The following is a 16256-nucleotide window of genomic DNA, read 5'->3' on the forward strand; positions in this document are numbered from 1 at the left end:
ACTAGAAAGGACTGAACAATCACAAGGAACTAAACAAACGCTAATTAACTGAGAAGGAGCTCTTTTGTTTGGATGGATGTAAGAGGCTATGCCAAAGGCTCTAGCAACAGTTTAAGCATCCTTTCCCTTTTGCTAAAATGTACCTACTTCTATGGCCTACAGGATCTTACCCAAAACTGTCTTGTAAACCTTACTGTATGACCCTGGACAAATCACTTAACCCCTGCCTGCCTCAGATTTCTCAATGGAAAATGGGAATAATGACAGCACCTGACTCCTAGGAGGATCAAATAAGATGATATTTAGAAAGCATTTAGCATAGTGCCTGGCACATAGTAAATGATATAGAAATACTACCAATTATTAGACTCAGCAATTAGAGCTATCTCAAGCTGGATTAGGCTCTTTCAGAAGGTAGTGGGTTCCCCATGGTTGGCAGACTTCAAGCAAAGGTTGAATGAACACATGAATACCAGGGATTCTTTTTCAGGCTTGGGTTACACTCAATGCCCTATGGTCTCCCCTTCCACCCCAGAGATTCTGTGACTTATTGATCCTTAGTCCCCCAAAATATGGGAGAATTCCCTTGAAGTAGAACTGGGAGAACCTTAGAAATTACTTCTTCCCAATTCCTAATTCTACAGATGAGGAAACTGGATCTCAGGTTGCCCAACCAGGCAACGACTGGTCTCCTGACTCCCAGCCCAGGGCTTCTTGCCACTACAATACCCCACCTGTTTCTTACCTTCTTCTGTATGTAGTCAATGAGATTTTGTAAATCCAGATCATCCCGGTAGCTGGCTACGGCTTTTCCCATGAAGAATGCAGCCTTATCCATCACCTGCAGCTCAAAACCAAGAGAACGTAGTTGATGGACTCAGCTCTCCAGACTGTCATTACCCCACCTCCCTGTTGAGGATTCCTCTATCCAGATTCTATTCCGCTTGGTCAGAAAATGGAACTTAATCCAAAAACTCTCAAGGATATCCTTCCTATCCCCTTACCATAAGAGTGCTTCATGATTGACAAAGTGCTTTACATAGATTATCTCATTTGATCCTCAAAATGGCTCTTTGGAATAGGGGGCTATTTATTATTCCCTTTTTACAGATGAGGAAACTGAGGCAGAAGGGTTGGGTGGTTTGCCTAGTGTCGTATAGCTACGTGCCTAAGGCAGCATTTGAACTCCTGACTACTCCTTCCAATAATTCTACACCTAACAAGGAAAGTTTCACAGTAGGATAGAAAAAGCTCTGGACAGAGAGTCAAAAGCTGCCTTAATGACATTACTGTGAAACGACTAGACAAAACTCTGCCACTAACTGGCTGGGTAACCTGGATCAATAATCCACTTCCACTCTCTAGTTACTCATCTGTAAAATTGGTGGGAAGGGAGGTGGGGGTGGAAGGAAGAGAATTAGCCTTCCCAATATATCCTAAGACCCTAGCCCTGACATCCTGTGTTTCTAAGGGCCCTCCCAGCTCTGACATTCTCTGTTCTAAGTACTCTCTCAGCAAAGACATTCTCTGTTCTAAGGGTCTTCCCAGCTCTGACATTCTCTGTTCTAAATTCCCTTCTAGTTCTAATGTTCTACATTCTCTTCCCAGTCTGATATTCTTTGTTCTAAAGTCCCTTTCAGCTCTGAAGTTCTAGGTTTTGAGGTCACCTCCAAGTCAGTTATTTGAATGAACCAGGCACAACTGGAGGAAAAAACAGATTCAGATTCTCCCCTATTTCTTTCCTCCTGGAGAGGTCTGTGATTAAGTTCACGTCCAATGAAAAAGGCTTGACATGAGGGTAAGCCTTAAGGGTGTTCCAGTGCCCATCAGAATCCAGAACCCGCTTGGTTCTTGTTACCAGACAGAGAAGAGAAAGGCCACTCCCACAGCCACGATCTGGAGCACGAAGATCAGCAGCAACATCACAGCAAACTAAAGGAAGAAAGCAGCACCTTGGGAAACAGCCTGCTCTCAGCCAGGGGCTCGTGCCTGACGTAAGGCAGGGCTGAAATAGTAATAATCCCCAACTCAGGAAATCCAAGTTTCAAATCTAGGTTCACCGTTAACTGGATTGACATGTGGCCAGAGAGAAGTCACTCACTTTATGTCTTCCTGAGCCTCAGTTTTCCCATCTGTAAAATAGGATCATAATTCTTCCCCTGCCTTCCTCAGGGAGGAGGAGCTGTTTGTGAGCATCTGCACTCACAGGACATGAAAATGCTCTGAAACCTATGAAGCCCCTTACAAAACAAGAGGGATAGGGGGCAGCTAGGTGGCACAGTGGATAAAGCACTGGCCCTGGATTCAGGAGGACCTGAATTCAAATCCGGCCTCAGACACTTGACACTATCTGTGTGACCCTGGGCAAGTCGCTTAACCCTCATTGCCCTGCAAAAAAAAAAAGGAGGGGGGGGGGGGGGAGGAACACGAGCGATTGCCAAGGCTGTGGCTAAAAACCATTTCCAAGCAAATTAGTGGCTTCTCAGTATAAAGCCTGACCGTGAAGTAAGGGAGGTCTCCCTCTTATGGCTAATAATTGGTACTGCACAGTAACACCAACTAGATTCTAAATAAATAGATGGAAATTCTTCTTACACCTTTCTGAGGAGGAAAAAAAAAAACAAGTCTATTATTAAGTTGAAAGTGCAAGCACAAGTAAACTTAGCAATTCAGCTTTTTACATCTCAAACTGAAGTCAGTATGTTCAACAGCATTTAAATGGTGGTTTCCCAACATTTTGCAATAGTGAAGGAGGCCCAGCAGCTGGACTGCAGGGGAGGCAGGTGCCCCCCAAGGAAGGTACCATCTTCTCCCCAACTCTGAGCCTGCCTATAAGCGGTAGATAAAAGCAGGGAGAGCCTGAACCTCTCAGCTGGGATTTATTAGACTGATCTGTTCTTCTGATTGTCTTAGAGGGAGAGAAAGTGATCCAGGTGAGACCTACATGTAGGGAGAATGGTAAAGCCTTTGGTCATAGTGTACCAGGGGGAGGGGTTTCCTTAGGTATCTCTGGCTCCCTGTAATCTGTAAATATGCAATGTCTTACCATTTTCCAGCAGCAGGGGAGTATGCCCTGAGGGCTCCATGCAACCGACAAAGGGTAATAGTGAATGTGAAGACCCCAACGATGATGACGATGAGAGAGGGCTCTGCCAGAAGAGAATCCACAACACCTGTGAGGCATAAAATGCACCATCAGTAAGTGATTAGCATTGTAACTTAGTAACAATATTAAGGACTGCTAATCATTGATGCGATCAATTTATAATACTTATTATTAGTTTATTCAGAAGATTTTCTTATAACTGCATGAAGTTGAGAGTGTAAATATTATTTTCCACATTTTAATAGAAGAGGTATCTGAGCCTCCAGTAAAGTGTGAGTGTGAGGGACTTGCCTAGAATCACATAGCAAGTAAATATTGTTGTCAGAATTAGAATTCAGGTCTACTGACTCAAGATCAAGTGTTCTTTCCATTATACCACACTGGATCCCCAATCAAAGCTGGGTTTAAGAAGGTGACTGTCCAGCCTATATATGGTGGATTGGGAGGAAAGAGATGCATCAGGGAAGCCAGGTAAGGAGGTTATTGCAATAATCCAGAAGAAAGATAATTAGGCTAAGAGGAGCACAGTGGGAAGGACTGATACAAATGTTGACGATTTCTGCTTTCCTATTATCGGTTCCTGCCTTGTGCACAAAGTATAGGGCTGATCAGTTAGGGTGAAGTGAAGTTCTGACTTGTGTGTTCCCTACAAACATCCACCAGTGCTGAACTGATGCCTAACATTTCTCCAGTAGAGATTAAATCCTTTGCATATACAGTGGGGGTCTGCATATATACAGAACAACCTCTGATGGCATCTCCCCAAGTGGGAAGGTTAGGGAGCCTTCTTCCAAGGAGAGTCCCTGATGACATGCAATGGAAGAGTGTTGCAGAGACTATGGGAACATTTGTAGACATTCTATGACGGGTTCTTTTTGGCTAAAGATGTGGTAATGAAAAGCTCTTTGAAAGGCTGAAGAAGCATTCAAAAAGGGCCTAGTGAGCTTCACCCATCTTTCTACCACCTCCTCCTTTAGCTGCTGGTGACTGGACTCCTTCACTGGTAGTGTCCAGTGGGAGACAGTGCTATAATGGGAAGACCTTGGGTCTTCTCACCTCTGTAAGCCATATGGCCCATGAAAAATGAACCTTCGTCCTTGGCCTCTTAGTTTTTCTTTTCCCTTTCAGAAGGGATAGGAGATGGGATTTCCCCAATCCAGGTTGTTATGACAGTTTGTCTAGAATCAATGCCCAGAAGTGGCAAGGAGTGACCTTCCGCAAGTAACCTCTGAGACCCAGTCTAATTGGTAAGCCAAGTCAAGGACTCATCCATGTTATATATAACTGAGCTTGGAGTGATTACTCTCCTTAGAGACTATGGGTGTAGGGGAGAATGATGTTATTGTGGGTGGTGGTGGTTCAATCAATTCAGACATGTACAACTCTTCATGAGCCCATTTGGTAATTTCTTGGCAAAGATACTGGAGTGGTTTGCCCTTTGCCTTCTCCAGCTCATTTTACAGATGAGGAGAACTGAGGCAAACAGGGTGAAGTTATTTTGCCCAGGTTCACACAACTAGAAAGAGTCTGAGTCCAGATTTGAACTCAGAAAGATGAGTCTTGATGACTCTAGACCTGGTATACAACCTAGCTTCCAGGAGAGAGTATAACCCTGAAGTATTGGAATGATTGTACTTTGTGCTTATATTTTCTAAGCAGGGGGCAGTTAGGTAGTGCAATAGATAGAGTACTTGGCCCTGAAGTTAGGAGAATCTGAGTTCAAATCTCACCTCAGACATTTACTACCTGTATGACCCTGGGCAAGTCACTTAATCCCAATTGCTTTGAACATCTGGGGCCATCTACAGTAATCCTGATATGAGTGATCTTGGTGACCTTTGAACAACCCTGTCTTACTTAAATCTAATTCACTGCAAGTCATGACATCACTCTGTTGCCATGGTCCTCTTCAAGAACAAGAGGACAAATGGGTCAGCTAGGTGGCGCAGGTGGATAAAGCACCGGCCCTGGAGTCAGGAGGACCTGAGTTCAATCCAGACGTCAGACACTTGACACTTACTAGCTGTGGTGACCCGGGGCAAGTCACTTAAACCCCAATTGCCTCAACCAAAAAAAAAAAAGAAGAACAAAGGACAAATAACAACAACCCTAAGCAATTCTCTAAGGAACTTTAAGCTTCATCTATCTCGTAAGGAGGTATGCAGCATCCTCTGAGATTGTGGTTGGCTATCGTTTTAAATTAGAACTCCAGTCTACTTTTTTACATTACAACTTATATAATTTTTTTTTTACTTTGCCACTGTGTCCACATCACACCATAATGCTCAAATTTCCTATGGATTAAAAGTATAAAAATCCTTAATCTGGCATCCAAGGTCCTCCACAGCCTACCTTCCAGCCTTATTTCACAATATTATTCCCCTCCATGCTCTCTCTTTCAGACAAATTAGACTCTTTAATCGATCACATTTGCTCTCCCTTTGTCGTCATACCTTTGCTCATGCCATGCTTTTAATGACCTTTCTCTTCCACCTCCAATCCATACCTACTGAAAACCTTCTCTTTCTTGAAAGCCTACGTCAGGTAGCCACTTCTTCTAGCATGTTTCCTCTTTCCCTCAATCTGGGGGATAAAGGCCAGCTTAGATGGAACAGTTGTGGATGGAGTATTGGGCAGGACCTGTGTTCAAATCTATCCTTGGACCCTTCTAGCCATATGACCCTGAGAACTGTAAACTGGAGGATAATGATAGCACCCACCTCCTAGGTGTGTTTATGAGTACCAAATGAGATAATGATTGTAGAACACGTAGCACAGTGCTTAGCACAATAGTAAGAACTATATAAATGTTGTTGTTAGTACCTGAAAGTGTTTTCTTCCTTCTCTAATTTGTCTTTATCCTTTGCACTTCTTTTCTGCTCTTGAATTCTATTTTATATCAGTTTTTTGTGTACTTATCTCCACATTAGATTGTAAACTCAGTGAAGACAGACCTCATTATTTCTACCCTTGTACTCTGCACCTAGCAGAGTAGCTTACATTTAATAAATGCTGGCTGAATTAAAAAAAAAACAAACAAACAAAAAGCAAAACCCTTTAAGCTTCAGAGCATGTACACCTGGATCGGCAGAGAGAATTTTTCTACCTGGCCAGTAGATAAAGGGAATGAATATGTGTTGGCTCAGAAATGCAATTTATAAGCATAGGCATCTCCCAGTGGTGGAAGTCACTCCCCTGAGTCAGATTAGCAACTCGCCTACAATCTATACTCTTAAAGAGTTATCTACTTGTATGAACTGATGCAGAGTGAAATGAACAAAACCAGAAAAGCATTGTACACAGTAACAGCAACACTGTGTCATGATCAGCCATGAAGACTTAACTCTTCTCAGCAATATGAGTGATCCAAGGAAAATTACAAAGGATTCATGATGAAAATGCTCTCCACATCCAGAGGAACAAAACTGATGGACTCAATGCAGATTGAAGCATACTATTTTCACTTTATTTTTTTCATGTTTTTTTTTTCCTTTTGGTCTTGTTTCTTCTCTCATAACTGTGACTAATATGAAAATATGTTTTACATGATTGCACATAAATAACCCATATCAAATTGCTTACCATTTTAAGAAAGGGGGAAGGGGAGGGAAGAAGAGAAAAAAATTTGGAACTCAAATTTTAACAAAAATTTAATGCTAGGGCGGGGCAGCTAGTGGCACAGTGGATAGAGCACCGGCCCTGGAGTCAGGAGTACCTGAGCTCAAATCCAGCTCAGACACTTAACACTTACTAGCTGTGTGACCATGGGCAAGTCACTTAACCCCAATTGCCTCACTAAAAAAAAAGAAAAATTAATGCTAGGGGCAGCTAGATGGCACAGGTGGTAAAGCACCGGCCTGGATTCTGGAGTACCTGAGTTCAAATCCTGCTTCAGAAACTTGACACTTACTAGCTGGGGTGACCCTGGGCAAGTCACTTAACCCTCCTTGCCCTGCAAAAAATAAAGTGCCTCTTTAAAAAAAAAAAAAAACTATGCTGAATAAACAATGATCCAAGACAATTCCAAAACACTCATGATGGAAAATGCTCTCCACACCCAGAGAAAGACGTGTGGAGTCTGAATGCATACTATTTTCACTAATTCTTTTGTTTTTGTTTGTTTTTTTCTTTCTTGTAGTTTTTCTTCCCCTTTGTTCTAATTCTTCTTTAAAACATGACTAATGTGGAAATACGTTTAACATGATTGCCCATATATAACATCATATTGCTTGCTGTCTTGGGGAGGGGGAGAGAGAAGGGGTGGGAGAGAGGGAAGGAGGAAAAATTCAGAACTCAAAATCTCATAAAAATGATTATCAGGGCAGCTAGGTGGAGCAGTGGAGGAGAGCACCAGCCCTGAATCAGGAGTACCCTGAGTTCAAATAATCTAGCCTCAGACATTTAAACACTTACTAGCTGTGTGACCCTGGACAAGTCACTTAACCCCAAGTCACCTCACTTAAAAAAAATAATAATATCAAAGACTATCTTTACATGTAATTGGAAAAAATTAACTGCTATTCAAATGGAAAACTATCTTTACATGTAATTGGGGGGAATGAAATACTATTAAGTGAAAAAATAAATGCTATAAAATTGTCTTTACATATAATTGGAGAAAAATATGGGGAAGCAGCTAGGTGGGAGTAGTAGATAAAGCCCTGGATGTCAGGAGGACCTGAGTTCAAATCCTGACCTCAGACACTTGACACCTACTAGCTATGTGACCTTGAGCAAGTCACTTAACCCTCATTGCCCCACAAAAATAAAAATAAAATAAAATAAAATTTTAGAAAAGAGATAGTTGTCTGAGACACCGAGACTAAATAAAACCCAAGAGGTGTGTGAATTGAGTGGGCAGTTCTGCCATCCCACAGAGCTCTCAAGTCCATGACAACAATGCTAGAAATAGGCTGTTGTTGAAACTTCATTATATCAAATTTCCAGATATTAATGACTGCATTTGGCTATATTGTTTTAGTGACCTTCTTGCCTAATACCATTGTCCTGGGCAACATTATTCTGTATCAATTTCCTTGGACATCCCAGAGCAAAATCTTCAGGGAAGAGGATACAGAACAATTTTGATAGAATAGATAGAAGAAGGGCATCTAGGTGGTGAAGTGGATAGAGCACCAGCCCTGGAGTCAGGAGGACCCCAGTTCAAATCCGGCCTCAGACACTTAACACTTACTAGCTGTGTGACCCTGGGCAAGTCACTTAACCTCAATTGCCTCACTAAAAAAAAAAAAAAAAAGAATAGATAGAAGGGAAAGTGAGTCCAAAGTTTGAGGCAATGGCACCCCAAGCTGCCAGTAGGAAGTCCTTATCATCTCTGTCTTGGACCACAATGACTTCCTAGCCAATCTCCCTGCCTCGGGTTGCTCCTTTATGAGCAGTCAGGCTGTTGTTCTAAACCGGTCTCTCCTATTTCCATGCTTTCAGTGGCCTTCTGTTGTTTTGTTCTTTGTCCTTTGTTCTCAAACAGGACGGTGACATCACGGTGATGTCATGACTTGCACTGAATTGGATTTAAGTGAGGTAGAGCTGTGCAAGGTCACCAATCTCACTCTCTCCTCCAAAGCCATCTAGGTCCAGTGGCAAGATATTCATCGATCCAACCAGAGATGGCCCCAGATGTTAAGGCAATGGGGGTTAAGTGACTTGCCCAGGGTCACACAGCTAGTAAGTATCTGAGGTGAGATTTGCCTAACTTCAGGGTCAGTGCTATATCTACTAGGCCACCAAGCTGCCCCACAGTGGCCTTCTATTGCCCAAATAAAAGCCCAATTCAGGCCCTTCTCCAATCGACTCCAACATACCTGTCTACACTTATCTCCTAGTATTCCTCTTCATGTACCCCTAGGCACAAGACTTGCTATTCCCAGAAGACATGATTTTCCCCTCTCTATCCCTGAATTTGAATCTTTCTTAAAAGGCAGATGGGAAATACTGGCTTGCTAACATAGGTATAGTTTCTTTATGCAGTTATCTGTGTAGCCAGTCAATAAACATGTAGTAAGCCCCTCTTCTGTTCCAGGCACTGTGCTCACCAAAAAACCAAAAAATAAATAAAAGACAGTCCCTGTCTTGTTGCTTTCCATGTCTAACATATCTTCCTCCCCCAACCTTTCCCACTGTCCCCACTCCCTGACCAGTCTTCAAGGCCCAACTCAAATGCCACCTCCTCCATGAAGCCAGCAGTAATTCCCTCAAACAGGTAAGTCCTCTTCATTCTCAGAACTTCTTTGACAAGTTGTTTGTATACCGTTGGTCAATAAATATTTATTAAGCATTAACTATGTGCTAAACACTGTGCTAAGTGGTAGGGATACAAAGACATGCTGCCCACCTCCTGATAGAGAGGCCAGGACCCAGAGCTCACAAAGAAACATAAATTGTTTCTGGACATGGCCAGTGAGCAAATTTGTTTTGCTTGACAACATGTTTGTAACAAAGATTTTGTTTTTCCTTCATTCTCAATGGGAGTGGGGAGAGGGGGAAAAAAAGCAGCTCTTTGCTGATTGAAAAAAATAAAATAAAATTTTTAAAAATCAATGTCACACATCCAAGATAGTCACAGCAGAGTAAGTCAATGGGTCATCTGAAAAGATCAGAAGGTTATAGTATGCTACAAGCTCAGTCAATCAAACTGAATCAACGTATTAGCCAAAAAGGCCATGCAGTCCTGGACTAAATTAAGAGAGATGGAGCTTCAGGGGCAGCTAGGTGGCGCAGTGGATAAGGCACCAGCCTTGGATTCAGGAGGACCTGAGTTCAAACCCAGCCTCAGACACTTACTAGCTGTGTGACCCTGGGCAAGTCACTTAACCCCCATTGCCCTGCCCCCCAAAAAAAACAAAAAAGAGAGTTGGAGCTTCAAGGAGTAAGTAGTTGATAGTCCTCGTTGTACTCTGCATTCATCAGAATTTGTCTGGAATATTGTCTTCAGTTCTAGGGCTGGACTCTAGATGGAGTGTCCCAGAGGAAGTCAGCCACAGATGGTGAAAGGCCTGCAGGTCCCGTGCTCAGTGAATAGGAGGTAAACCAACAGGGGATGTTTAGCCTGATGAAGACTTTAGGCTACATACACTTAGGCTGTCGTCAAGTTGTTTGAAGACTGTTACATGGAAAGGGAATTAGCCCCTAGAGGGAAAGGCTTTGAGAAGAGAGGTCCCAAAGTAGAAGGGGCTGCCTCCAGAGGGGGGTGGCTTCCCCCTTCTTTGTCTTCAAGCAGATTCTGGCTGAGTACTTGTCAGGTGTGTCCCATAGGGAGGATCCTTTGTGGGGCAATGGGTTGAACTGGATCCAGGCTTCTCAACCTGGGGTCACAATTTGTTTTTGAAAAATATTTTTGAGAAAGAAAGAACTTGGAGTATAGATGCTGATGAACCATATTATTTCTTTTGTTGTGGGTGCTGTTTTTTTTTTTCTATTTTGAGGTTTTGCATTCACTGCTCTGATTCTTTCTCTTGTAACAGGATTAATGCAGAAATAGGATTAATGTTATTATGTGTATATATATATGTGTGTGTATATACTATATCTATATGTATATGTATAGAGATATAGAGATATAACCTATATCATGATTACCTGCTGTCTAGGGGAGGGGGGGTGGGTGGGGAGGGAGGGAGAAAAATCTGAAATTGTAAAGCTTGTATAAACAAAAGTTGAGAACTATCTTTACATGTAACAGAAAAAATAAAATACCTTATACATTAAATAAAAAAGAAAAATATTTTTGTCTTAGGGAGCGGGGAGGGAAGGGATTGAGGGAGAATATTTGGAACTTAAAATTGGTTATTTTAAAAATTAATGTCACAAAATGTTTTTACATGTAATTGGAAAAAATTAAATACTATTTTAAAAAAAAGAAATATTATTTTGGTGACAGTTTAACATTCACTGGTTTCCTTCGTAATTGTACATATTTTATTTATGTATTTAAAATGTTATTCCAGGGGGGAAGCTAGGTGGCACAGTGGATAGAGCACTGGCCCTGGATTCAGGAGGACCTGAGTTCAAATCTGACCTCAGACACTTAACACTTACTAGTTGTGTGACCTGGGCAAGTCACTTAACCCCAATTGCCTCACCAAAAAAAAAAAAAAAAATGTTATTCCGGGGAGAGATCTATAGGCTTCCCCAAAATGACTGCCAAAGGGGTCCATGACACAAACAGGGTTAAGAACCCCTGACCTAGATGGTTCCCCTTACAGGATGCAGCTGTTTCTTTCCTCCTCTCCCAGCTCTGCAGCATCCTGGGCTCCAGCCACCTGCCTTTCTGATTGTGTTTATAAGAAGGGAGTAGGGGGAGGGTGCCCCACTCCCCCATGTGCCCCAGGTCTGGTTCCAGAAGCTCTCCTACTGAGGCAGTCACACTTACCTGATTCTTTGGAGAGCTTTGCATATAGACCCACAGCTATCATGAGACCACTGGCCACCTGGCAATGAAAGAGAAACATGGAGGAGTCCCATCTGATAAAGCAAAAAACTCTCCTAGAAGAGCTGACTTCTGGGCTTCCTCCTAGACTTATTCCAGTGTCAAATATGATGGATAAACACAGGTGGGTATAGTTTGGGCTAGGTCAGTGGAAGCATAAACCTGCAGGTTTAAAAAGTCTTAAGAAGGAATTTGTTCACTGAAGGCAAACAGTTGAGCCCCACCCCTTGTCTTAGTGAGGAGAAGATGGGGGGGGGGGGGAGGGAACTTCATGGTACCAGACTGACCCTGGGAGGCTAAATGGCTTCCATAGACCAGCAGCTGCCTACAGCTGACAATTGGTTCAAATTCTGGTAACAGAGGTTGAACTGCTCTAGGGATGGAATGCATTTCTGGGTACATTGTTCCCTAGGAAAGGGAGATCTCAGGTCTTTGGATTTAGGGGTCAGACTCTTCCTCCAGAGAGCAAGAACTGTTTCTCCAACCAGGAGGGTTATATGAAGAGACAAGGCACTTTGACAGCTCCCCCAGCCCAATTCCAGGGAATTGGCTGAGACTATCTACTAGCAAAGCACTGCCACCATACTCTCTTTCCCCCTTTCCCTCCAAGCCCTATGGGGACAGAGCTAGTGGAGGACAATTAGGAACAGACGGAGCATTCTCCATACCAACAAGGGGGGAAAGTACCCCTCAAGGACGTATGACCCTCCCAGATGTCAACAGCCAATGAGTCAAAGCCCCAGCTTTGTCCTATGAATTCTTGAAGAACTAAGTTACAAGGAGGGGGAGGTGTCACAATCTGAACTGTGGAAGGAACACTCTGACCTGACCCAAATTCAAATTCAACCTTAGTCACTTAGCAACTGTATGACCCTGGGCAAGTCACTTAATCACTGCCTGCCTCAGTTTCTTCATCTGTAAAAAGGGCATAATAGGGGCAGCTAGGTGGCACAGTGGATAAAGCATCAGCCCTGGATTCAGGAGGACCTGAGTTCAAATCCAGTCTCAGACACTTGACACTTACTAGCTGTGTGACCCTGGGCAAGTCACTTAGCCCCCATTGCCCCGCAAATAAAAGGGGGGGCATAATAATAACACCCACCTCCCGAAGGTGGTTCTGAGTCTCAAATAAGATAGTATTTGTTAAGTGCTTTAGCACATAATAATAGCACATAATAGGCATTTAATAAATGCTGGTTCCATGTGTGGGGGACCCTGAATGTAGATTCCAACCTCTCTACAACTTAGTGGATCATTGACAAGAGTGGTAGTCAAAAACTTCACCACCCTACAGCCAATCTGGTGAGAATTTAAGTAGATTGATCCTTAGATTACAAACAGAATAAGGCCAACTCCTCAAAGCTTTTCCAGGTCAGACCTGACAGATTTTATAGCATAGTCTTCTGAAAGCCAGAGTCACCTCCAGAGGCATCAGATTAGGACATTAGTGGAAATGACCCTTTGAATCAGCAAACATAGTTAAAATGTTAAAATTCATTGTTGGCAGGGCTGTGGAAAAACAGGCCTCCTGCTAAATTGTTGGTTGAGTTTTGGATTAGTGCAGTTAACAATTTGAGAGTAATTTAGCAACATACAATAAGAGTCATGAACCCTTTGTCTGATCCAGCAGTCCTACTGCTATGACTATATCCTCAAGTTGTTGCTAAAAAGAAGAAAAAAGATCTTATCTTTTTAAAAAGTATATATTCTAGGGGCGGCTAGGTGGCGCAGTGGTTAGAGCACCAGCCCTGGAGTCAGGAGTACCTGAGTTCAAATCCAGCCTCAGACACTTAACTCTTACTAGCTGTGTGACCCTGGGCAAGTCACTTAACCCCAATTGCCTCACTGAAAAAAAAACAAAAACAAAAGTATATATTCTACGTGCAATGGTTAGTGAATGGCTGAATAAATTGTGGCATATTAATATAATAGAATATGATAGCCTGGAATTACAAAAATATGAACAATAACAAAAAAGAAGGGCATAAAAAGTGCCATTGGAGGAAAGTATTCCACAGACTACAATCATATTAAAAAACAGCTGCTAAAATTGTATAAGTATAGCAAAGAATTAGAAATTGAGGGAATGCCCATCAATTGGGGAATGGCTGAACAAGTTGTGGTATAGGAATGTAATGGACTACTACTGTGCTGTAAGAAATGATGAGCAGGTGGATTTCAGAGAAACCTGGAAGGACTTACATGAACTGATGGTGAATGAGATGAGCAGAACCAGGAGAACATTGTACACAGTATCAACAACATTGTATGATGATCAACTGTGATAGACTTAACTCTTCTCAGCAATACAATGGTCCAAGACAATTCCAAAGGACTCATGATGAAAATGTTCTCCACATCCAGAAAAAAGAACTGTGGAATCTAGATGCAGTTTGAACCATACTGTTTCTACTTTGGGACTGTTTTTTTTCCTTTTTTTTTTTTTTTGGAGGTTTTCCCTTTTGTTCTGACTCACAATATGACTAATGCAGAAATATGTTTAATATGATTTTACATATATGACCTATATCAGTTTACTTGCTGTCTTGGGGAGGAGGGAGGAGAAGGAGGGAGAAAAATTTGGAACTAGAAATCTTATAAAAATAAATGTTGAAAACAATTTCTATATGTAACTAGAAAATATCAAAATACTTTTACGATTTAAAAAAATTGTATGAGTACATCAGAAAGTTTATCAGAAGGACACACAAAACCAATTGTTATTTTTTTTAGTTTTATTTATATGTAAATAGTTTGAAATTTGAGCCTTTGGGTTTTATTTCTCATTTTGTTTACTGATTTTTTTTGTTTGCTATTGAGTTTATGAAATGAAATTTTCTTTCTTTCTTTTTTTGCAGGGCAATGAGGGTTAAGTGACTTGCCCATGGTCACACAGCTAGCAACAAGTATCTGAGGCTGAATTTGAACTCAGGGCCTCCTAAATCCGAGGCCAGTGCTTTATCCACTGAGCCACCTAGCTGCCCCAAAATGAAATTTTCTTGAAAAAATAAAACAAAGTGAATGAACTCCATGATTTCTAAAGTTCCTCCCAGCTATGTCCTAAGATCCCTCCCAGACCTAGCATCCTCTTTTTTTAATTTAGAATTTTATTTTCCCCCAACTACATGTAAGAACAATTTCAACATACATTTTTAAAACTTTGTGTTCCAAATTCTCTTCCTCCCTCCTTCCCTCCCCACCGCCCCCTTAAGAATGAAAGCAATTCAACATAAGTTATACATGTGTAGTCATAGCATCCTCTTTTTTAAAGTCACTCCCAGAAGGGGCAGCTAGGTGGCACAGTGGATAGAGCACTGGCCCTGGAGTCAAGAGTTCCTGAGTTCAAATCTGGCCTCAGACACTTAACACTTACTAGCTGTGTGACCCTGGGCAAGTCACTTAACCCCAATTGCCTCACTAAAAAAAAAATTAATTAATTAAAAAAAAAAAAGTCACTCCCAGTCAATCAAAGAGACCAATGTACCAAACATTGTGCTCTGATATTCCACATCCTGAGGGCCCTCCCAGTTCTGACATTCTCTAGTCTAAGGGTCCCTTTGGGCTCTGACTCTAAAGTCCCTTCCACCTACAACTCTCTTTGTCCTATGACCTAAGGCTACATCTAGCTTTCACTTTCCAAGAAGTGGTTGCAATAAGCCATTGACAGGTATTACTTACTGGCTAGTGAGTGATACTGACTTCAAGGCTGGAAGGTTTCAATTCAATTCAATCCAAAAAGCATTTATTAAGGACCTACTCTTTGTCAGGCTTGGTGTTAGGCACTGGAACAGAGACAAAAACAAACTATCCTTCCCTCAATTAATTTACATTTTCCCAGAGGAAAATAAGTAAATTCGAGGGAATTTGAGAAGGGAGAAAGCATGAGCCAATGGGAGGGGCTGTGGATTTCCTGTATTGCACACCACTCATCTCATGGGGGAGGGGGAGTGTTGGGGATCCGCTGAAAGTCTGTCCCAACATCACCGGTTTCTTCGATGCTTCCTCTCACAGATGATCCAGCCCTGTCCTAAAAGCCCTTTCCCAAAGAGTCTCATCCCCTGGACCCCCAAGCCCCACTTACCCAGAAGAGGTAACAAGAAATAAACAAGATATATTTCACAAGTTGGTTGGTTCGCATTGCTCTGGCCACGTCTACACCCTGGGCTTCTGGGTTATCTCTCTGCATCACACCTAGCCCGCCTTCTCTTCAGGCACAGGAGCAGATTTGAACATGCATGGTCCCATCCTCCCCATGGCCTGGTATTCAAGGCTTGCCCCACCCTTGCCTTCAGTCTAGTTACTTTAAACAGGTCTACTCAAGACATGGATTTGAAAGGGGTTCTTAACCTGCATGAAAGAATTTCTACTGCCTGTGAGTGATTGGACTTGTTCAGATTAACCTTGAAGAGCAAAATAGAAGATAGGAAGGAGATGATGTTACTTGGAGGAAAATGTAGTGCAATAACAAGGAGGGACCAGAGCTATCCAGGAATCTGATGAGCCTCCATGGAGAATACATCAACAAGAATTTCAGTGCCCACTATGTGCCAGGCACAATGCTAAATTCTGGGGATGCCAAGAAAGGCAAAAACAGTCTGTGCTTTCAAGGAGCTTACAGTCTAATGGGGGAGGCAACATGCAAACAACTATGCATATATACATACAAGACATATGAAGAGGAGAAGGAGATAATCTTAGAGGGAA

At 42.2% G+C, this 16256-nt stretch overlaps 1 protein-coding gene across 1 annotated transcript in view; it reads right to left on the reverse strand.

Moving 5' to 3' along the window:
- LOC122745049 (tetraspanin-33-like) overlaps positions 1–15816 on the reverse strand; it is a gene marked incomplete at its 5' end in the record, with an annotated part of 28288 nt that extends 12472 nt beyond the window's left edge. The window contains 6 exon segments of the mRNA XM_043990399.1: positions 746–847; positions 1864–1932; positions 2742–2829; positions 3047–3173; positions 11496–11553; positions 15634–15816. Of these exon segments, the coding sequence (XP_043846334.1) occupies positions 746–847; positions 1864–1932; positions 2742–2829; positions 3047–3173; positions 11496–11553; positions 15634–15816 (627 nt within the window).
- Between the last annotated feature and the right edge of the window lie 440 nt (positions 15817–16256).

Source organism: Dromiciops gliroides, chromosome 1 (assembly GCF_019393635.1).
Source record: "Dromiciops gliroides isolate mDroGli1 chromosome 1, mDroGli1.pri, whole genome shotgun sequence".
Taxonomy (NCBI): Eukaryota; Metazoa; Chordata; class Mammalia; order Microbiotheria; family Microbiotheriidae; genus Dromiciops; species Dromiciops gliroides.